This window comes from Epinephelus moara, chromosome 4, assembly GCF_006386435.1.
Source record: "Epinephelus moara isolate mb chromosome 4, YSFRI_EMoa_1.0, whole genome shotgun sequence".
Classification (NCBI taxonomy): domain Eukaryota; kingdom Metazoa; phylum Chordata; class Actinopteri; order Perciformes; family Serranidae; genus Epinephelus; species Epinephelus moara.
The window spans coordinates 27,592,570-27,616,299 of NC_065509.1; the positions used below are offsets into that span (position 1 = coordinate 27,592,570).

At 41.9% G+C, this 23,730-nt stretch overlaps 1 protein-coding gene across 3 annotated transcripts in view; it reads left to right on the forward strand.

Annotated features, from left to right (window-relative positions):
• The first annotated feature begins 222 nt into the window (after positions 1 to 222).
• Positions 223 to 23,730, forward strand: part of fgf13a (fibroblast growth factor 13a) — a 146,961-nt gene continuing 123,453 nt past the window's right edge. The window contains exons 1-2 of one of the 3 annotated variants that reach the window (XM_050042906.1): positions 223 to 436; positions 3,972 to 4,134. In XM_050042906.1, coding sequence (XP_049898863.1) covers positions 4,086 to 4,134 — 49 coding nt within the window. In that variant the 5' untranslated portion in view covers positions 223 to 436; positions 3,972 to 4,085. Of the gene's footprint in view, positions 437 to 3,259; positions 3,620 to 3,971; positions 4,135 to 23,730 lie in introns of those variants that run through there. The other 2 variants (XM_050042908.1, XM_050042905.1) reach the window with 2 other exon arrangements.

Sequence of the window (23,730 nt, forward strand, 5' to 3'; positions counted from 1 at the left end):
AATATCATAACTGAACTTTTTAGTGATTTAACCACGTGAGGCAGAGCCATTAGTGTAAACTGGCCAAACAGGCCACAGTGTGCCTTACACGTCTCAGGATGATTTGAGCATGCAAAGGAAGTTTGGAAGGAGTCCTGTTTCTTCTAAAAATAGCAACTATATAGACCTTGTAACCCTCAACCCGCAGGTCTTTTTCCTCTGCTGTCACTGAGTGCAAACGGACCTGCGGGGCCGAGAGATGTGACAGAAAACCTGCAGAAACTTAACAGGGATCGGACTGGGACTTCTGAATGACAGCTGATAAAATTAATACGCAGAATTATAATTACTATATTGACCTTAAAAGTGGATTAAGGGGCCATCTGGAAGTGGATGGTTTAATGCGAGTCCAAGGATGAGGTTTAACTTTTAGGATTCATCTTTACAGGTTTTAAAGGTAAGGACCCCACGGGCTTTAAGATAAAATAAATGATACCAGCATGCTGTAGACTTTGGTGGGAGGTAGCTGGCAAACAGCACTTTGTTCCTGGAAGCAAAATGTATTTCTGCTGACTGTCAAAGCTCACAAATGAAATTAAATGTGCCTCCACTGTACTGGGGAAACAACACTAATATTTGAGGACAGATATCGCAAAACCTGGGCAGATAAATCCAAAACTTTTTGCATGCTCAGATAGGTGCATAAGAAAATGTGATTTTTGCAAGTTGGGTGAACCTACACTTTAATAACTGGGCTGATGACAAAGCAAGATTATAGATTGTTGCTCTGACGTGCTTCTTTCCATTTCACACCTGGTTAAACCTCTCTTAAAGTTAAGTTGGAATTGTCCTGAATTCTTTCTTAACAAAGTAAACTGCAAGGAGAAACTACTTGGCTTGCATTTTCTTATTGGTCTTAAATAGGTGTCAACTTTTTGGAACAGGCACAAGTAGAAGTCTCCGCTGCCTGTGCTGTGGTATCATGAAAATTTGTTGAACAAGCTAAATTATGCAACTGTCACTGACACTTTTGTTACGGTGGCTGCGGCAGTCTAAACTCTGCTGACCCGCACCATCAGGAGAAAACTTTTCAGAGTGCACAAGTGTGCAGTAGAGATTTGGGGGAAATGGTACAACTGATGCACCCAAGCTGTTACTGTCACATTATGTATTTAATGTAGTTGCAGTGACCTTGTTTTACACAACACTAGTGTTAGTCTATATGCAACAAATGCTTTATAAACTTACTGGGCGACACTAGATGGTTAATGGCTGGGCCGGTGGAGATTATTTTCAGTTCATTTGTTTTATGTGACTCAAAACCATGATGACATGGTATGAAGCAGGAACATAACATACAGTAATAACCAAACAATGGCACATGCATTGGCTTATGTTTGAACATAAGAAAGACATTCTTAAAGAGGGCACCCACTTTATATGTTCTGGCTTATCTGATTGTAATAACAAATGAATTTAAACATAGATGGGCAGTTCAAATTGGATCAAATTTGGCACTGATTCCCCGAAAGACTGTCATTACAGAGGTGGCAGATCCTCTGGCTTCTATCCAGCCGTTTATATCCTCCAGTGACTTCAGGAAATCTGGTGCTGTTCACTCAAATACTACAAATATCCTGCCTTTTCTTTTCCAGTTTGAGCTCTTGTTTAAATTCTACATGATACTTCTGAGCTCTGTTTACCACTTTTGCATGACCTGATCTTTCAGCCTCAGTTAGTTTCACAATTAGTGTTAGTGCAATTTTATGTGAGCCAGAGGTGAGGCAAATCACAGCCATCCAGTATCTGCTTAACCTGCAAGACCCATGGTGACGCATATACACTCGTATTATAGGCTCATGGATGGATTACTGAACGGGCCTACAGGGCACACGCCCAGGGGCCCAAATTGTAAGGGGCCCTACAGTTCATACAGCAAGTGCAACTCAAAGTGCTTTACATAATAAAATGAGAACATAAACATAAAAGACAGGATAAGATAGAGTAAATAAGATTCAATCACACAGACACACACACACACATAAGAAATATGAATTAGGATTGATACCAATTAATTAAATAAAGCTACAAAAATACAAGTCTAAAAACATTGGGTTTTTTTAGATTTCATTTGAAGCTGTCTAAATTCTAAAATGAACAGGGAAGAGCCTTCAAAACCTGAGTAAAGTGTTCTCGATGTTTAGTCTTGGTGAGTACACGTGCTGCTGCATTTTGGATCATCCAAAGTTTGAAGATTTCTTCAAGAGGTCTAAGAACACGGCATTACAGTAGTCAAGTCTGCTGGAGATAGAAGCATGGACACGTTTTTTGGTGTCTTCTTTAGATAAAAGAGGTTGCACACGGGCACTGTTTCTAAGATGGAAAAATGCATTTTTGGGTAATGTTTCTCACTTGGGGTTCAAAGCACAGGTCACAGTCAGAGCAAACACCAAGGTTCTTTGCTTTGTGCTTTTTGTGCCTTAGTTTTGTGCCCAAATGTAACTGGATGAGACAGGTGCAGACCAGGAAGAGTGGCAACACAATCATTAAAAGACAAAAATGACCTGAAAAAGACACCGAATCACAAAAAGATGCCTAAAAACTACAAAGAGACACAAAACAACAACAAAAACAAGGCAAAACCACCACAAAGTCTGTGTTTCTTGGGGGGCCTTTTGCATATCTGTGTCTCACAATCTGATCATATAGGCTGAGAAAATAGTTGGACATAGCTGGACTGAGTTTAGTTTCCTCACAGTCAGCTTCTTCAAGTAGCCAACGATTCCCTATAGCCTATATTCTACGGAAATATTTTGTTTTTAATGCAATTTCATTAAGTTTTCCTGTTTAAATACAGTACATCTAAATTACAACGCACAACATTAATTAGCTTGTGATTTCTATTCATACTTTTATCCTCCAGTGAGCCAAACATCTGTTGCAAACATCTCACGCATGTTCTAAAGTCACAGAAAGCACCTCAGATCCCAGGCTAAATGCGCAAGCTGTATGTGAATGGGATGACGCATTGCTCTGCAAAGGCAACTGATTGAGAGCAACAGCAAGATGGTGTGCACCATGCAGCGCAACATCCCGCTTTAATTCTCCACCACATCGCACAAACACAGCTCACACACTGAATGCATCTTGACGGACGGGGTTCGTTTTCATCTCAGCGGTGCAGCTGAAGTAAAAAAAATAAAATAAAAAATAAAAAACAGCAAACAGCAAATGTCCACGGTGTGAATTGGCGCTGTGACGGGGGGAGCGCTCTCACGTTGTGTATCCTGTTGATCCTGCCTGCCGAGCGTTTAGAGGAGCACAGTCCGTCAGGAGGAAAAGCCTCACACAAGACAACCTGGTCGCTCATGCTACACCGGATGGCATTTCTCCCCCTGGGCTTTGTTTGCACATAAGGACGCTTCAGTCTTTGACCTCTATTTTTCTTTTTCCTTTCCACCGCTGATTGAAAACCTCTGGAAAAAAAACAACCTGCGCTCCATTTCTCAGCTGTTTGCTCCTCTCCTTTGTCACAGCAGAGCAGGTCGTGATTTTTGTATGCAACATAACGGAATTCATGGTGGGAGCATTTCCTTTCATCAATGTGCATTGATGTAGCAGAAAACGTGGAGGAGATAAGGTAGGTCAACGCGTGGTTTTAAGACACTGGAGAATGAAGGATGTGCAGACACACACACACACACACACACACACACACACACACACACACACACACACACACACAGCAGGATGGTTGTTGGTGTTTATTGAAACCATATGGGCTCTTTGTCGTGTCGCGTGTGAGTGTGTGTAGACAGCATCAACACTTGGATGTTCCCACTGATGTCCAATTGATAAAGCTCGCTCCTCGAGCAGCTCCCACGGTCCATTGTCTCGCTACGTGGCCCCTTGCTTTAGACACCAACCGCTGCTGTTTGTGCTCCATCTCTGATGAACATCCCTCCTCTCTCTCTCTCTCTCTCTCTCCACAGAACCCTTATCTCAGCACCTGGAACCTGTGGTAAGGATTTCATTGAGGACAGTCAGCAATTAAAGGGATTTCGATTCTTGTCTAAATCGGGAATTACACATCCAAACTGGGATCTATGAGCGGCAAAGTGGCGAAGCCTAAAGAAGACAAGGATGCTTCCAAGGGTAAGAGGCGAGCCTTGCCTTGCACAGACTGCTTTAACCCTCAATCACAGGTTTAATATCGCGACCACGCACCCATTCATCCCCCCCACTCCTTACATGGTGCTGCTCCAATCACCCCCTGAGGTTAGACCGGAAACAATAGCAGCCAGTGGATGGTGGAGCCATCATTCCCAGCACGGTGCATGTGGATGTTGCTGCTGTTTGAGATCTAAGCAGTCGCTACTGTAGGCCTACATGCTGCACGATGTGTCGGTTTCAGATCACACGCTTTACTTGCATCGACTTGGTGATCGTTAAAAACAATTAGGCAGAGCCATGAAGCAATGTGTTGCAGAGCGTCAGGCTGCAGATGGAGAACACGCGCGGTGTTTACATTCAGAGTAAGCATTAAAGGTTGAAATGATGGCAGTGGTATCCCATCGTGTCACTGGCATCCTGTTGAAATGTCCCTTTGTGTTTCTCTCTCCGCATCACATCTGTACTACCATGACGCGCGGAGCCTTCTCGGTGTCGTAGCCTGAGCGTATGACTTATGGCGTACAAAAAACCCCCATCTCCTTCACCTCTCAGGAAAGAAAGGAAGTAAACTGCCTGTCCATTGCCATGGACACGGAGCGGAGACAGGGTTGCCAGAGAAACCTGGCGGGACTAATCACCCGCTCCATCCACACACGGGGATGTGCACGACACTTTACGCACCGGCACACACACCACTGCACCTTTGCCTCTTTTTTCTTTCTATGAAACAACTACACAAATCAATCAATGGATCATGTGGTTCTTATCAATAACGCAGCTTCAGTGCGTCAATCATAAAATTAACTCCTTTGTATCATTTCCTGGACTCTCCATAACCTGAGGACATCTCTGTGGTCATTGAGTAATTTCCCTGAGTGTAATATAATAACAAGCTCCACTACACTGTGGCAGCCTGCCCGCTGCAGCCCTCCTGTTTATTTACTGTATTGCAATTGAATTGGATCCCCTTGTTGTCAGGTTCCCTCTCTGTTTAAGGTGCTCACAACAAATCAATAAAGCTAATTGGCTTATTTTGGCAGCACTGCTACAAGTGATGACGTGATGCTACTATAAATGGCATATACAGTGATGGTGGCACCACAGTGACCTACACTTAACAGCCTGTGTGCAGACTTTCCTCCAGCTGTTCTTTGCATTCATTTACAGTCCATGTGAGTTCTTATCCTCCACAATTACCAGCAGCGTAGACACTAACTATTAATGAACTATTGTGATAATAAGAATATTATCTGATCTTTTTTTTGTACTGTATGGTTTTGCTCGCAGCCAATCACTGCAAGCATTCTTTGATTTAATGCGACATGTGATTGGCCCACTACTGCAGCAGCTACAACCCATACAGCCTGTAGTGTGGTGATGCAGAGCTGACAAAGTTGTGCCATCAAAACATTTCTAAAGTATGGCTATATCACAAATCTGTGGCGTCTGATAAAAACAGATGCATAAAATGTGGAAGGATTATTTCAAATTCAGTACTCTATTGGTATCTGTATCACTTTAAGGGTACTGGTATTGGTATTGGATGTTTTTAAAGCCCTAGTTGACAGCCATTATTTAGTCTCATCTGTCTGGATCAATTTGAAAATCATTTTTTCACTTATCAGCCCCAGGTCTGCAGAGCTAACAGCTAAATCTGGTCCAGAGCATCCCTTCTCTTTCCTTGTGATACATATGTTTTTGTTCGTAGTGCCTGATAATATTGTAGCAAATCTAACTTATAAAGCTAAAACACAACCCCAGTTACAGAACAGAGATAGCCTGGCATGTCGTGTTGACAGCGCAGTGGGCAAAATATGCTCAAAAATAATTGATTTCAAGATTAACCTCTACAGCAACTTTCCCTCTCATCTCCCACTGGAAATCAATGGCATGTGTGAATGGCTGACTCATTTAAGCCCTAGGGCAGCTCCATCTCCAAAAACTCTCAGATGAGACAAAAAACATCTTTCACCTTAACCAAGAACGCTCAACAAAGCGTGCTCTCGTTTTATAGATGCGCAGCAGGAAGCTAAAAGCCGGTGTGACTCCGCTGCCTTCCAAAAGGGGGGGAAACAAAACTGCAGTTCATTATCTGCATCACTGAGAGGGTCACTTGGTGCCAGCTGCCCTCCATTAGAGACTTGAATGGCACAAGAGCAGGGAATTGCACGAGGGGGAAATCAGTACTGACCCTGCCAACGTTGGCAACCACCTGTCCCACAAATTATTTTAGGGAAACAGTCCATTAAAGCTGGAACCACCTGCCATCTCCGGAGCCTTTTTTTCCCCTGCAAGCTGTTGGCCTGCAGAAGCTTCTGACTGCCCTGCTTATTCAGAACAGAAGTGATACCCCCATTTCCTCTCATGCCTTCCCCTCATCAGTTTGGAGTCTGGATCCAGAGCGACTCAGCTTTCTCTGCTAATTAACCAGGCTGCTAAAATTACATATGAATGTATGTAATCATTATTATATTAGCTTTGCGTCTGCTTGTTTATGAGGCTTCCAGTTTCACTTACCTCATATTAAGCGCTCTGAACAAACACCCAACACCCATCTAGAGCTGATTACTGATTCAATATAATCCATAACTGCAGAAGATGTGGGGAATTGACAGGTTTATAGAACCCACAAAGTCCCCTGACAGAAGAATTTATTGTTTGTTATAAAAAATTGATAGAGACAGGCCCAACACAAATCAGAGAGATGGAGAGAAAACTCTCAGGAGTCACTTCCCTCCAAATAAAATTATATTGAACTAGAAGGGCACACAGAGAGCGCAGACCTCCGCCAAGGCCAAAGCCCTATCATGCAACGGTAATGAAAGTGGAAAATAATTTGTGTGGATTCCTCCTTGGCCCCTGCTACACCCCTCCAACAGGTTTCACAAAAATAGGGCCAGTAGTTTTTCCTGTAATCCTGCTCCTGCTCCTGCTCTGCTGGTGGAGGTAATTAATATGTTTTTTCTACGGTGGTCCCAGTAAAAACACCGAGTTGCCCTAAAACTGCAGCTGAGGCCACTTCAGTTAAGTTTTTTAAGTTGTCTTCTCTGTGGCTCAGTCAGAAAGGCCACAGTTCGTTGTTAACAGTCCATGTGAAAACAGGAAGTACGCGGAGACACAGAGAGAGACACGGTCGGGGTTAGAGGGAGGTGGTGTGCGGCGGAGCTCCAATATCAACACCAGTGAATCACATTGTGTTAGTTTCCCCCTGTCCTTGTGAAGCTAAGCTGTGTAGAAAAGTGATGTGTCAAAGCATGACGTACACACTCTCTCAGCTTTACAACAGAGCCCGAACACTCAGATGAACTCTTGTTTATACCCATTAACAGAGCTGCACTGATGCATTGTGCATCGATTATGCAGACGTTTCCACCCCAGCTGTCTCGCCTCTTGACATTAATACAACCTCATCTAACAGTCATTATCACGTTTAAATGTTCAGTACAGTTTTATGATAACTTTTTCGCAGATCTTTTTTCGATGGCGCGTTCATGTGAGCGAAAAGAACTTTAACTGCACTTGTGTCACTCTCCTCACACTTCATCACAGAGCACATTGATAGACTCCACTCTTGGGTGTTGAGTGTCAGCCAGTGGATTCATGTCTGCCTCAAATTGCAGGTCCGAGCCGAGCAGAAGGCATAAGTCTTGCATATTTGCAGGCAGATTAATTCAGCGCGAGGCCGGCCACAGAACTGAATCAATAGATGCCCAGAGAGGAGTTTCGAGCTGCTTCATTAATCACAATGCAGGCAGCTCACTCCTCCACAGCACTGACACCTGCTCTAATCTCATCGGCACAACCGCACACTGTCAACAGTGTCGTTAAAATCTTTCAGTCTAATAGCCGGATTTCAGAGAAACCCGCTGAGTAGCATGTGGTTAAGGGAGAATTTGCCCAGTTTTAATTATGACATCATTTCATATGTAGTCAATATCTGTGCTGTCTGCTTGTCATCTCTTACTGATGTTTGACAGATGTTTGCAGTGGTGGAAAGAGAACACGCACCTCTCTGCCGGAATTATTAAGCCGAAGTTAAGTTACTGAAAAGATATATAATATTAAAATACATTGAAACTGTTTGCAGAGTCAAAGTACCAAGTCTGATTTTAGCCGTGACCAGCAGTATACATCCCACACTGCATACATTGACAGGTTACAGCCACACACACCACAGTATCTTGTGCAGGCACATTAATGTGTGTGAGCTCAACTGGTAGTGCAGGAGATTTTCATGTGGGGGGTCCTCAAATTCTAATCCCAGGGTTTGGAAAAATGATTCCAAATAAATCTTGAACCCAGCAAGCTCAGAGGATTTCCCATGATTTGACAGGGTCAGCTTAAAATTATATTTTCCTCCAACATATTATTACAAAATTCAGTTTAGGCCTCTCTCATTTATATCCTTCTTAGTGACTGTACAATCTAAAGAGTGAACTTTTTGGACTACAGCTTGTCACACATGCATGTTTGGGCCCTGACCAGTGGCGTACAGTACACACTATTATGACGGACCCTGTGCCAGATTTTGTGTCAAAACAGCCTTCATATATTTTATAGTATGGTCATATGATCAAATACAGACTTGACGTTGGACAGCATCAACACACATACTACCATCATCACTGCAAATCTGTATATTACAAAACTACCAAATAAAATGAGAAATTATTCATTAAATTGATTTGTTAAATAAATAATTTATAGTTTATGTAAAATTAACGTATAATTTTGTTATAGATTTCTACTGACTTTTTATACAAAAGAAAAAAGAAACATTGACAGAGATGGGTGTGCCGTCTCAAGGGCACTTATAGCAGATGACAGCACTTGTCTTTTAGTGTGTGTTCTCCTTTGAACACAGGCGTACTTCTGAGGTGGCATGTTGAATTACTGGCAAGGGCCTGTTCTTTGCTCTAGAGAGAACAGATACAGTGACCACCCCATGGGCCCCAGTGCAACTGTCGATATTTACGCCCCTGACCCTGACACGCCAAACCAACGGTTGGCTGTTGGTCACTTTTTTTGGCTGTCAGTGAGTGTCTGTCATCCTAGTTTTTTTGCAGTGTGTCCAGCATCATTAGCACTAGTTGGCCCTTGTCTGCTTTTTTTGAGCTCATTCAGCATGTTGAATTGGTATTAGACCTGACGTAGCCCATCAGAAAGTGAAATTCCTTTGATTGGCAGTTCAGCTCAGTGCATGAGAAGACAAACGGAAGTAAGAAAAGCAAAGGAAGTAAATTCAAGATGTGGAAGATCAAAACAAACTTGTTATATTAGGTAAGATAAATTCTTTTTAGCCATTGAGCTCTTTAGCAGAAATGATTCATGATTGTTTGTGTTACTGTTCGCTGGTACACAGTAAGTATCTTTTGCTCTGTTAACACTGGGTGCAGAGACTGTTAACTGGTAACTAGCATCTTGAACCCGTTGTGTTTGTATCCAATCTCTGTTTTTTAATCACAAATACAGAGCACCGCTGCCTGCTGGTATGAAGAGCACAGAACGTACATGCTAGTTGGCTGTTGGCTGTAGTCTGTGGTGTGTTCAAGTTTAACCTTTTGGCAGTGACACAAGTGGAGTTAGGCGGCGCAACAATCCGCCTTTCTCGCTACTAGTTCTTTGATGTTTAGTGCATTTAAGTGCCTGTGTATATCCCACTGGCTAGCTAATATGCTAGCTCATATCGTGGTTACACACATATACCACCAATAATGGCGTTTTTATGGAAGCATAGTGCCCACCCACCGATTCCCCCCACATATAGCTCTGTAAGCACTGTTGCTGTTGTTAGCACTGTTCGTGCTGTCAGTAACGTTAGCTGCTAGTCACCGGCTAAGTCAGCTCCATGTTGAGAGCCGTGTGCAGACAATCCAAGCTCAGAAGTTGTAGAGAGTTCTTTTAAAAAGTGGGGGTTTTTTCTCTCTTTTGGTGCACACTTGAATCAGTAACAAGTAAGTAAAAACGTGCACTACAAAAAATACTTCAAAAAGTTCAAATAAATCAAAAGTTAAAGACTCAGTTACAGTACAATAATTTCTATATTCACAACAATATATCCAACACAGCCACAACAGTCTGTCACATGTAAACACTGGGGTTTGTGAGGGCATGTTCTTGTGGAAGTATTCGTGGTGTCAGGGTGGTGGAGTTGTTGCCTGTCAGATACTTTCCTGGTACTGACGGAGATCCGGCCACACTGCCCGGAGGAAACTGGTTCGCCTCGCATCAGAGATCTGCCACTCTCCATTGCTGACTTGCACGCTGATCGCTGTTTGGGAATGTTGAGAGCCCCCTCTCTTCAATTCCTCTGTCAGTTTGGGTTTCTGAGTGACACGGGGCGCCCTGGTGCACTGGCTTCTGGTTCTCGGTCTGGGATTTTGTACAATTTGTTTCTTTGAGAAGAAAGTTTTGTTCTTCTAAGTATGCCGACCACATCACTGGAGTTGGCTGTGCCAAAGTTTGAAGTGGCCAGTTATTGATCAGTCAGTGGTGAAATATATCTGCCAACAAGTCCGGGGGAAAACACATTTATTTCTCTTGACTTTGAAATGGAATCACGCTGTGATTTAGCTACGTCATCACTGCCAGAAGTGTTCTGCCCTTAAAATCTCTAAATACCTGACTGTTGTGGTGCATTAGTCAGCTTGCTGCTCGTAATCCACAGAGCTGCATGTCTTCTGAGGTGAACGTCTGTGTGAGCTGTCCCCTCGGTGCCTACTGGGACATGCCTGCCTCTGGTTTTAATTTCCCAGGCCACAGAACCAGTAACAACATGTCAGCAGTGTCACTGGTTCCCTGCATAGCCTTTTCTTGTCCTCACTGTTGTTCTCAGTCATCTTTTTTTTTTTAACTCATTTCTTCGTGTGGTTATACTCCTCTTGGTAGATATTAAATTGCTCACGTAATCTGGCTTCCTTTCTAAATATCACCACTCAGAGGGACTGAAGGGTTTTAATCCTTATTTTTAACAAAGTGGCCATGAATGTTAAAACATCTGGCTCTCCGCTGAATCTCGTTGCTCTTTCGCAAACACGGGAATACACAGACACAGTTCACACAATTTCAAGTGTGTATTAGCGACACTGTAACTGTGAGGGATATTAATGTCAGTGCCAAAAAAAACCCTCACGATATAAAAAGCTGATACACAAACATATTTTTTAAAATTACTTTATGCAAAAATGTTTTCTTTCAACAATAGGTTTCATAGATTTTATTGCTGAAGTGGAGTTTATTGCAGCCAAACACTGACTTGGCACAGACTTCTCTCTATAGGCCTGCTGCAGATTTTTCTGTGGCCCACTGTTCCTGAACGTTGCTCATGATGATAATGTAACTTCTACACTTGAATTCTTTATTTAACGGTGCAGATCGGATCTCTGACAAATAGGTGTGGCATCAAACTACTACCTGTGGATTTTGGATTACTGCTACTTTACTTTCAGAAATGCACTCCATGCTACAGTCGTTAATCCCATCTAAAGATAATCCCCCTTAATTGTGGTTATGCGTGTCAAACTGCCCTGATAACAATAAATGATGCCTCTCCGCAGGGCCAGAACACTGAAATATTCCTGAGTATATTTCACTGTATATTCAAAACTATGTCACATAAGGCTTTACACTGACATCAGCTATATGGGATCTACCAACCCGTTCCTATGTATGTTAATACCTAAAAGCCAAGTTGAGGTTAGCTGTCGTCATCTGGTGCAGGGACAAAGAGGACATGACAGTTTATCCAGTGGATTATCTGCTAAATTGGACAAAGATGACATCAGCAAAAAAATGGCCCTTAAGTGTGTCTTTATCTGGTCTGCTTTCCCCAGATGCTCTTAAGGGATACTTTGCTGAGTTTCAACCAGCTTTGTATCATAACTATGTGGGTAGTATGTGTATATGAGCTGTGGTAAACTTCCCAAAATCTTAGCAGCGCCCAGATCTCCCTGCTCATCTCCCTACTCAAATATGCTGGATGAGAAAAACACATCATCCACTGGATTTCAACTGACCATCGTGCTATTGCTTGAACTACAGATTGTACTTCTGCATTTTTGTATGCCCACCACCACAGACACAATTTATATGACAGTGGATTGAGAGAGACCCGCCCCTTTTACTTTTAAGACTGTATTGCCTATTCATCACCTGATATGTCTTCAAAAACATAATTTAGTGTACTGTTTGTCTGTGATTTGAGAGTTTGTGAACAAGAATGGGCGCCATATTGTTTCCTGTATTGTAAAATCAGAGGTTGAAAATGCTGAGATCAAATTGTAAAACTAAGCAGTGTTGATAAATATGAACCAAGAGTCTGTTACTGCGTTGCCTATTTCTCACTTCAAATGTTTTCAAAAACATTTTTTAAGCTTTCTGTTTAGCTGAAATTTGAGATCATTTGTTAACAGCTGTCGCCATGTTGTTCCGTGCGTAAAAAACAGCCAGGCTTGCATTACATCACCCACCAGGAAGAGCATTTATTGGTCTTTTGGATGCAGTGCATTTGGGTAGTTGTAGGCTTCCTACCTCTTGAGCAAAAGCTAATGCCACAGCTGTGTAGATAGGCAGATAAATAGATAGATAGGTTTTTATTAGTCCTTTCTGAAATTCATTGGGTCTCATTCATGAAATGTGAGCAGAACGAATTTGTGTGTAAACTGTTTGCAGAACATTGTATATTGGCATTCATCAATATGTTAGTAGCTCCGATCTTTTAGTAGGTGGTAACAAAATCTACACTTGCTTCTGACTGCTCATAGTGCTTGTGTAAGTAAGATTTTGTACATAAATGTTGCTTAGAAATTACAATTTTATTAGTTTTGTGCTCTGTTATGTTCACAATACCCAAATGCCTTTGAAACATGTAAATTAAATATGACAAAAGATTAGAAATATAAAAAAATTAGATAAATTAGTTGCCATTTAGCAGATTTTAAAGGGTGAATGAGTTATTTAAATCAACCTCATACAAAACTGGAAAACTACAAATCAACGCAGTGCAGCCCCAAACTGCATAACATTTTTGTTTAATCTAATTATCAGAGACACGATATGGAAGACATAAACATTCAAATTTAGTTTTGGTGTAGGGTTAGGGTTCGGTTTTTCTTTAACGCCAGACTATCTTACTTGTTATTAAGCTAACACTAATGGTGGGTTTTTGCCTAAATTAGACTGCCTGTATTAAGATGTTTTAATAGTGGTTTAATGTCACAACCGAGACAACGAATGCCGAGGCTTGGGGCAAACACAGTCGTTTCACGATGGGAGATGAGGAAGATGAACATACAAATGAATCTGGAGTAGGTTTTTAGTACCGAAGTGTTTTATGTGCAAATGTACTCACAGATTTACTAACATTTCATGAATGAGACCCATTATTGAGTGCTGTACACTAATCGTCAGATAATTAAACTGTATTAACACAGACAACACCAAAACAAAATCCAAACCCAAATAAGCTGCAGCATCTTTCCACACAGAGGTTAATGTTTTTTGTTCAACAGTGCAGTGTAGCACCAATTCCAAAAGCATCTGTGTCTTTCTGTTGCATATACAGCCCAGTTTTATAAAACAGACCACATTCCCAGCAGTGAAATACTTCTTTAAGAGAGCACATTGTCCAGTTTCCTTTCTTAAACTCATTGTATACAGGAGATGACAAATGGCAAACTGAATCAATTCGTCCCCACAGAATACCTTTGCCAGGCGTGTGACAATCCAACTCTGAGTGCTAATGGGCTCACCGCAGATCAAATGCTTTTAGCCCATCTGAGATGAAGGAAAGGGCTCATCTGTTCAACTGAGCATGTGGCAGCAGTGACTCATTCATCTGTAAGCCTTCACACCACCCTGAGCTCACTTTCAGATTGTGTACAGTATGTGCCGCATGCATTTCTACCGGAGCTGAATACCAAAGATGTCTACTTCGTTTATCTCCAGACAGGATAAGTGCACCACTGAAGGTCTGAAAACTTCAAGTGGTTATACTTGTAACTCTTTAGATGCAAGTACTTCAAGAAAATGGCATCATGGTTGCTTCAGACATTTTTTATTTCATTTAAAAACATAGAAGTGGAACCTGAACTACACTTTTCATGCACAGTAACACTATTCAGTATACTGTATACCACAACAAGAGATCATGTATGGCACTGCGGAGAGCTTTTAGATGTTTTGAGGGCACAAAGAGGTCAAAAAAGCAATTACAGTATTCCAAGGTCACTGTAGAAACCACGAGTTGCTGTAGTCATCCAAAACAACATGCACAGAGCCTGGTGGGACCGAAGAGAAGGGCGTTTTCCGGTCAGAGCGTCACCAGTGAAATACTAGTGAATGAAAGGTCAAGGTCTCAAACTCATGTAGTGTACAAAGGTTTTATGGCCTGATGGATTCTACATTTTAAATCATGCTCAGGATTAATAGTTGCTCTGGACATGAACTAATTAAAGTTGGTGAAAATTATAAAGGGGATTAAGGCGAGGTAAGAAAGGGAGGCGATAAGGCTGGACCAGCGGTAATAAACAGGAGCTACAGGCTGGAACAGAGCAGGCCTGGGAGACGACGTCTAACTGGCCAGCAGGCCTCTGTAGTGGTGATGGTAAGGGCGAATGATTGCTGTTGGTCTGAGCAGAATGCAGATTAGTGATTGGCAGTCTCTAAACTTTGAGCAAGGCTGTAGTCTCTGTTGTGATGATTCACCAAGAAGACACCAGAAAAGCAAACCACCATCTCCTCCCTGCACACATGCAGAGAATAGTTAACAGGATTACTCGCTTCTTGCTCTTCCCCAATCCTGCAGCTCATTTCACAAGCAAGTTACAAACAGGGCCTCACATCAGCTTGCATCAGTCTTCCACCTCAGCAGGTCTCTCTGTCTGTGAGGAGAAACATCAGCACAGAAAGCAAACAGGAAGTCCTGAGCTGAACTGGTAAAGGCTATTTTTTAAGAGGTTGGTAATGGCTTTATGAAGCCCCATACATTGCTTGTTGTAACCTATGGCACTCTATGCCAAATGTCAAAAAACGCCCAACTGTGCTTCTTAAAATCTCTGGAAATTGTTCCCTAGCATTGTGTGTGAGTGCAATATGAGGCAGTAGAACAGAATAGCAGCCTGCGGTTTCAGTTAATGATGTCCGCACTGACAGCGAGGAGTGAGCAGAGCAGGTTTGGGTTAAGATATAATTGCTTTGCATTTATTTTAATGACACTGTGTCGGTGCGCTGTGTCTGTAAAGTGTTGCTTTTGGCTGAAAACTGCATTTGAATTCTCACATTTTGTTTGTGTTGCAGATAATATTTATTATAGAAACCATTAAAGGAAAGCTGTGATATTATCCGAAGGCAGAGCGGCTCAGTTGTCAGATATATTCAGTGTAAACCCGAATGGCTTGGACTCATTATCAGCACTTCTAGACTCCTGCTTTCTTTGCAAAATAGACACCTAATTTTTTATTGCAGCTCTACCTGTAAATTACACTGATATGTTGTGTTAGAAATCAGGTTTTGTGGAAATGTTGGCTAGAACTGTGTAGAGGTAGTAGTGTGATCATAGTTTTTAGTAGGGCTGCCCCCCAGTAGTTGATCAAACGTTAGTCGACCAGAAAGCTCATTAGTCGGCAAGATTTCATTGGTCGCTTAGCTGCAGACACTCTATGAGGGATAAAAACCTATGTGACTGGACCATGTGGGAATTTAATTTGAAAGGACAGACACAGGAAGAGGCCACGCTCAGCAGTCAGACAGGAGTCACGTTAATTTCCAGGGCTGGTACCTGTGGTTATTCCACAGGCTAGTTAATAACATGTCGGACAGGAAATCCAAAGTGTGGGATCATTCTGAGAAGGTGAAGGACGAACTCAAGGTGATATGTAAACTCATCTTCATTGGTCGACTACAAACATGACGTATCATCTGAAACATGGAAGTAGCTACATGCCCATTAGCCCACAGCGTCATTAACAGGCGGCTCGCTCAGTGTGTGACGTGCACTTGTAGATAAAATATAGGCCTATATTAATGAAGGTTCATTAGTACGGTTTTGTATTTCTCTGTAATGTAGCACAGTGTTAACAATGTTACTGATACTATTCTTTCTCACACCTTCAACTCAAACCATTGTGTTGCCCCGCCCAAAATATATAATTTAATTATTAAATTAATATCATAAACATGCGGGCGACTAGTCGACTAATGGCCCTAAATGATGACTATGTCTCGACAATTCTTAGTCGGGGGCAGCCCTAGTTTTTAGTGTTTCAACCAGGATCACAATCCTTTTCAAACGAAGCGGCAACCTTTGGGTCTAAGTGAAGCCAATGCAAAAGTGCCTTCTAATGGCCAGCAGGGGGCGACTCCTCTGGTTGCAGAAAGATGTTCAGACTCTGGCTGCAACTAAAGATTATTATCATTATTGATTAATATGCTGATTGTTTTCATGTTTAAAGGGATACTTTGCCAAATTTCAACCACCATTCATCTGCACACATTCCACACATCGCAGTGACATAGACCTGGTTAAAAATCAGCAAAGTATCCCTTTATTCACTCAATTGTTTAGTCCATAAAGTGTCCAGAAATTGTGGAAAATGCTAATCACAATTTCCAAGAGCCCAAAGTGATGTCTTCTAATTGCTTCTTTTGTCCAACCAACAGTCCAAAACCCAAAGACTTTTAATTTACCATCATAAATGACAAAGACAAGATGCTAGTTCTTAAATTTAACAAACAAGAACCAGATAAAGTTTGACATTTTTGCTTGAAACCTGAAACTGACTTATTAACTAATTACTGCAACTCTATCTGCACCCTATCATCCAAATATGGTCACTTCTGGCTCCAAAAACCCATGATGGCTATGGCCAAAATGCCAAACTCTTTGGTTTCAGAACATCAGTCCACAAAACCTATGTGTGACATTGTGGTGGCTACATCCCCTTCTTTTCTTCAGTCAATGTTTCCAACCTTTACCAGGTGGTTCTAGTTGCCAAACTCAACCTTACAAACACGGAAAATGTGAAGATATATGCACCAGAGAAACATTTGCTGTGAACATTTTGCGGCACCAAAATGTCGTTGCCAATGACAAATCAACGCATTCTCACTACGACCTTGTCACATATTGACATTTGGTCATGGACTTTCCACATCCAGGTACAATGTGAAAGGTATCCTGGGTGTGTTGGTTGTTGACTTTCTGGGACGCTGTGTAAAGTTATGCCTGTTGAAAATACACTTCAAAATAAATGCTCTTAGTCAGTACAACACCAAGAATTGACCTTTTTTTCCCCTTCAACAACTGACACATGTGGTTGGGTTTAGGCAACAAAAGCACATGGTTAGGTTAAGGAAAAAAGAACAGGGTTTGGCTTTCTAATCTTATGGGACGCGAACACCGCTCTCCCGGGTGAAACTTGAGGTTTGTTGGAGAGTACAGGTGATAAGGCTTTGCGTTGCTGTGTAAGCAGCTGGTGAGCTGGGTGAACGAGAAGATGTAGTTGGAAGCCTGAAGAAGAAAAAGCAATTTGAGATGTTGCTCATTAATTAAGTTCTTGACTGATCCCCCTACCTTCACCAAGCTGCGTGCACTCCGGAGGTTAATACTATTGACCATATTGATCTGTGGGTCACTCACTCAAAATAGCTGTTTCATTAGAGTGAAGGTATGGACAGTCTCTAGAGTGAAGGCTGAGGATGTAGGAGATAAGAGAGTGTTTGTTTATGCTTCCAGGTGTTTTGACTGATGGATAAGAAGGGTTAACATAAACTACACATAGGTGTGGATTAGATCGCTAATGAAGATGGACAGGCAGCTGAAAGAATACTATGATTATTGCATAAATGCCACGAATGGGAACAAAGAAATAACTGTATGACATTTAGAGTCATATAAGTAGTGTATAGACACATCTTTGGGACAAGTTTAATGTCTGGAAGGACCGTGTCACTTAGTATTGGCTTCTCTTGAGCTGGAATATGAAAGATGATATATAGCAGAAAGCCATTAGTAGCATTCCTCAGAGAAGGCTCATTCACTCAGCATTGATGAGGACAGAGGATGGAAGGTTAATACATTCGGAGCATAATATTCAACAGGGAGAAGAAGATAAAAGAAATTCAGATAAAATGGCGGATGGCTAAAATCAAAGTATATGAAGTGCAGTAGTAAATGTCAACCTCCCAAATGAAATGTGGGTGTGTGCCTTTATATGCGGTTGTGTACTCATTGTGTGAAAATGATGAAGCGAGTCTTACATGTGAGGGGCCTTCTGTTTCGAGGATGTGAGAAAGAATAGGGAATAAAGACATTGTTAGGATGACTGCTAAATATAGCAACGATCCTTCACTGGTCCCTGAAGCCAATTTTACACAGTCTGGAGCAGTGAACATCACGGCTGCGCCTGCCTCCTTCTCATCAGGGAGACATCATTTACATAATGAGACGCTGCCACGGCAACAAAGCCCCAATAAGCACGGGAGTCGTCAGTCATGGGGGGTGGATACCAAGGTGCCTTCCTAACATGCGCTCTTGATGCGCTGGAGGCTGCGGTGTTGTGAGCGGCGTCACACATGCAGACACACACAAACATACGCTCTGAGCCCGGGAGACAGAGTCCGTGTGGAGAGACACACTTGATTAGAAAATAAAGGGTGGGAAGGCAACTGTAAATGGGCGGTCCTCTGGGGTGGTGTTGGTGGAGGGGTTGGAGGTGCACGTTGTGTGTTTGTGGTGATTGTGAACATGTGTTATGCACATTACACTGAATTGTCTGTGGGTTGCTTTGCACATGTTGGTGTGTTTTTGATGCCTGATGTGTGTGAGGTGTTTGATAGCACTCTGTCACTTGTGGCTACAGTATCTCAGACAGTATCTGATGCATGGCAAGTTTGGCCAGTTTTCTATGTGATATCAAAACAACAAGATGTCCAGTTGACATTAGAGCTGTTGTTTACTTGTGGACTTCCCAGGAGTTCTGCACTTGAGTTTCTCGTGAAGTATGAATTGTCCTGGCCAGAAAGAACTTTGTTCTTGTTCTTGCCACATCGAGAAAAAGAACAAATTTCCCTGTTCTTGCGGAGTATGTACAGGGCTTAAGACTAAAATTATGCTTCTGCAAAGATGCACATAAACTTCTCTGCTGCTTTATGGTGAAAGTGTGTTGAGGGAAACCATAGATTACACCTCTCAGATCTCAACATGTGGTGACCTGAGTGTACACGAGATGATTGGGTGAACAAGCTCCTGTCTGAAAAAAACGCAGAAGAAAAACATGCTAACATCGTACAAAAATGTGCACAAATATAACAGCCACAGTGATGTAAACTTCTGACAGTCTGCCCAGAGGAGCATGTTCTCACTTTAACGCACAGTAAGGACCACAGAAATAGAATGAGAGTAAGACAGATTCAAATCAACATAGCAAGATGATCAGAGCGGCGGCCATTTACATGTATACCATTGCCTTTGCAACTGTTGTAGCTAACCGTGAGCTAACTTCCTTATAAGCTTTCATAACAAACAGACTTGTGGTAATTTGGGAACTTGCTGAGGTGAGCTTTTGCAGTAACAACTAAACCAGCAGTGGAGTAGAATGATGTGTGGAAAGGCGTCTCTTGTGCACTATCTCCGCTGCCTTGCTGCTAGAGAGGAAGTCATCAAATTCTACCCATGAAATGAAAACTCTGGCTTAGGATGTATGGAAGCTCTCAAATGACTGAATATGATACACTTTACATCCCCGCTGACATATGTTGTCACCATCACAACTAACAAACCATGTGCTACGCCAGTGCCCTTTCTGTTCATTCTATTTCTATGGTCAGAACATCAACATCTATGTATCAGCTCCGTTCCTGTTATTGTACGTATTCATTTCCACACATCTCCATTATGGACTTCAAAATTACAGATGTTTTTTATTTATTTAACTAGAAAATCTCTTTTTCAAGAGTGTCCTGGTCGAGACAGGCAGCAACAGAAGTCAAGGACAACACAGAACAAAAATACAGAATAAAAAATGTGCAGCTCTAAAACAAGTATTATAAAACACAAAATAAGATTACTACAAAGAACAGCCAAAAAGTATGTTAATATATACTAGAAGTGAACCATAAAAACGCAAACGCATGATTACAAAGACCAGCTAAGACACACCATGACACTGGCAAATAGAAGAATGTGTACAAAAATCCTGCAAACAGCTGAGGGGAACCAAACAGTGCAACTTTAAGTCTTTCTGCAGAAGATTCCACATATAAGGAGCTGCATACATAAATGCTCGCTTCCCAAACTCTACGTACCCTCGGTAAAGACTAGAAAAACATCCTGGCTTAATGTACACACATAAATATACTGCAAGTTAGCCTCACACAATCACATTTTTACCAGCAGTGTTTGCAGTGGACTCTTGATACTGTAGGGATGGTTGAGAACGGTTGAGAACACACACAGGTGCTGCAGTTCCCCAAAAACCTTAACGTAACCTGGCAGCCAGTAGACCTTTAGCTGGACTGCAGTGTGATTCAGTTTCCCACCTGACAAACTTTTCTTCTTGTTTTGTCACATGTCATCAGAGATTCTCTGTGGTGAATGATCACATCATTTTCAAAGTAATTAGAGGAGACAAGTCTCTGCCTACACTGCAGTACAGAGGGAGGGAGATAAAGAGAGAGAAGCGGAGGGACAAAGAGAGGGAGTGTGAGAGGATGTGAGAGAGATGGCAGTCAGTGATCTAACAGTAATCCATAACAGCAGAACTGGCTACCATAAAGAAGATGAACAGCGCTGTAGGCGAGATGAAAAGGTTACACGCAATAACGACAAAATGCCTCAGCTTTGCTTAAAGGTTACAGTGGAACATTTAGACAGGGACAATGTTAAATTGCTTCAATTCCTTGACTTACTGTGGTTCCTTGACTAATACCTTCTATAGCAGCTTCATTTCTAAGCCACGTTTGATTCTATCCCACTCTTCAGCAACTAGTCGACGTCACACATGGTCCAAATAAAGTCCTGCTTAATACTCAATAGTCGTAGCCAATCCTTGGATTGCTGACCTTTATGCCATGTCCCTATGTTTCATGTTTCAGGTGGCCACTTGTTCTCCCGACCTTACACAACAGACACCTTCTTTAATTCTTTTTTTCATCTTCGTCGTACTATTCATAGCACAAAGACCTTTGTATCGCAGCAACCTTTAGAACAATGTCCGACAGTGAAGGAAATATACTGAAACCCCCAACCAGCAGAGTCTGAGATGGCTCCTGTTTTCACATGATGGTCTCTTTGTCTATATGTGTGTGTGACTGTGTGTGTGTGTGTGTTCGTGTGTTTTCTCTCTGGTCTGCCAGTGTATTCTCAGGATTTTGCAGGGCTGTCTTTGTATTTGGCTGTACTCTGTAGATCAGAATGGAAGGCATCTGGTGTTTGTTTACAGCCCAGATTTTATCTTTTTCTTTGGTGTTTGTGTTGTGATAGTCCTCCGTGTGCTGTGCTGTGCATGTACGGATCTGTACACAGCACGTGTATCTGACCGTGAGCGTGTATGTGTGTAACATAAAGAAACAATTAGTCCCTGAATCAATTAGTTGAACTTTCTTTGGCTGCAACTTTACAAATGTGAGAATCTTTTCTCTGGTTTATATAATTAAAACAGATAATATAACAATATGATTAAAAAGGAGGGAGGGATGCTGCACTGTCTGCTTTGCTGCAGAGAAGTCTTTGTGTATGAGCCTACAAAGTATACGGTGTAATCTTACCCACATCCGGTTTTATGCACTTAACACGTAACACATTCACTCTCAATCATAAATAATTCATGAAATGTGAACATTTGTAGACACTCACATGCACTCACACATTTACACAGAATTATAGCACATGCCTCCATGTCACCCGTAGCATGCACATCCTCGTTTCAATAAGAAAAGCGAGACATTTGATACTTCAGTACGGCTCTTGATACCAAGTATTGAGCTGAGCAGCCTGCTAAAAGTGTCCATCCATTGAGCGTAGTGTTTTTGCGATACTAAAATATCTAAATTCGAAACAATGCCTTGAAAAATATCAATATTTGCGACCATTTTTTGATTCCACAGAAAAAAAGTTGACATTTAGGGCATAAAATAACAAGGCTATAACATGACAACAACATTTTTCCTCAGCTAGTAGCAGAGAAGCAGAGTATGACTGTAGTAAACAATAACAATGGGCGCAGATGGTAACAGTGTATGAGTATTGAAACCGTTTCAAACGTTTCAAATATTCATAATCGATATATATACATAAATCGATAATTTTGACAACACTAACTGGATGTCATTACATCTACACATCCGTGCTGCTCCAACAGTTTCATGGAATGATTTTACGTATTGTGTGAAGTAGTGTGTCTGCTAAGAAACTGTGTTTGGACCCCGTGGGCATTTTTGGTAGGCTGAACAGAATGTGTTGTTAACACAGTGTGGAGGCAGTCCTCACACTCTAAAATCAGTCATCACACCCAATTACAAAAAGCGCTTGCATGGCTCCTTAGCTGTGAGACACAGAAAAGTGAAAAAGAATAAAAAATAATATTGTCGTCTGTCGGGTCAGTGAACTTTATTCGTTGTGTATTTTCTTGGAACCACTGGCGCTTTGAGACCTTTCCATAACTAGCTTGTGGTGCACATTTCCATCCTCCGCCCATCCTCCGACAATCCATTGTTTGGTGCAGATGAAAATGTAATGCATCAACAAAGCAGATGCTTTACTTTGGTAGCAGATTGCCAGAAGTTCTCATCATATAAACAAAGTATGGACATTGATTTTACATCGTCACATGTATTCATTCATTTTCTTTTATTCATTCATGGATTCTGCAGGATGCCGGAGTAGTGATCAATCAATTCTGGAGATTCAGGAAGTGTTGAAGCTTAATGCCACAACATAACAAGCTACTTTATAAATGCACAGGCTCCATCAGCTAAATTGTGTACAGTATGTGTGTGTGTGTGTGTGTGTGTGTGTAGGGTTTGTGTGGGTGGGTGGGTGCTCAGCGCCCCACACTGTAAAGCTCTGAGGGACAGATGGCTGCTCAGTCTCATTGCAAGTCGCTCTACCGGTCTCTTGTCTTTGGCTCTGGGTCTCCATCCTGTTTTGGCCGCAGCATCACAGTAATACCCACCCACCCATACAGTACACACACACACACACACACACACACACACACACACACACACACACTTGGAAGTATCCGAGTTCCTTTTACCCAGCAGGCTAACCAAGCTGCCTACTCTGCGATAACCACTAACCCTGCTGCTGCCAGTGACCTGACCCAAGCTGGAATCTGAAGCAACACGCTAATCGCTGCGACAGGCTACTGGCTCAGCAGGTTTTTTCATTAAACTTAATGGCATCACATTACCTTACAGGCACATGTGAGCCTATGGAATTCACTTTAACATGAATTTAACTTAACAGCATACACATTGTGAGTTCTCCTTCGTTACCATAGCTGCAGTGGTACAGTATATGGATCTTTTTGGGAATGGCTATGCCAGTGCCAGTCTTTTGTTCTTGACATACTGGCAAAT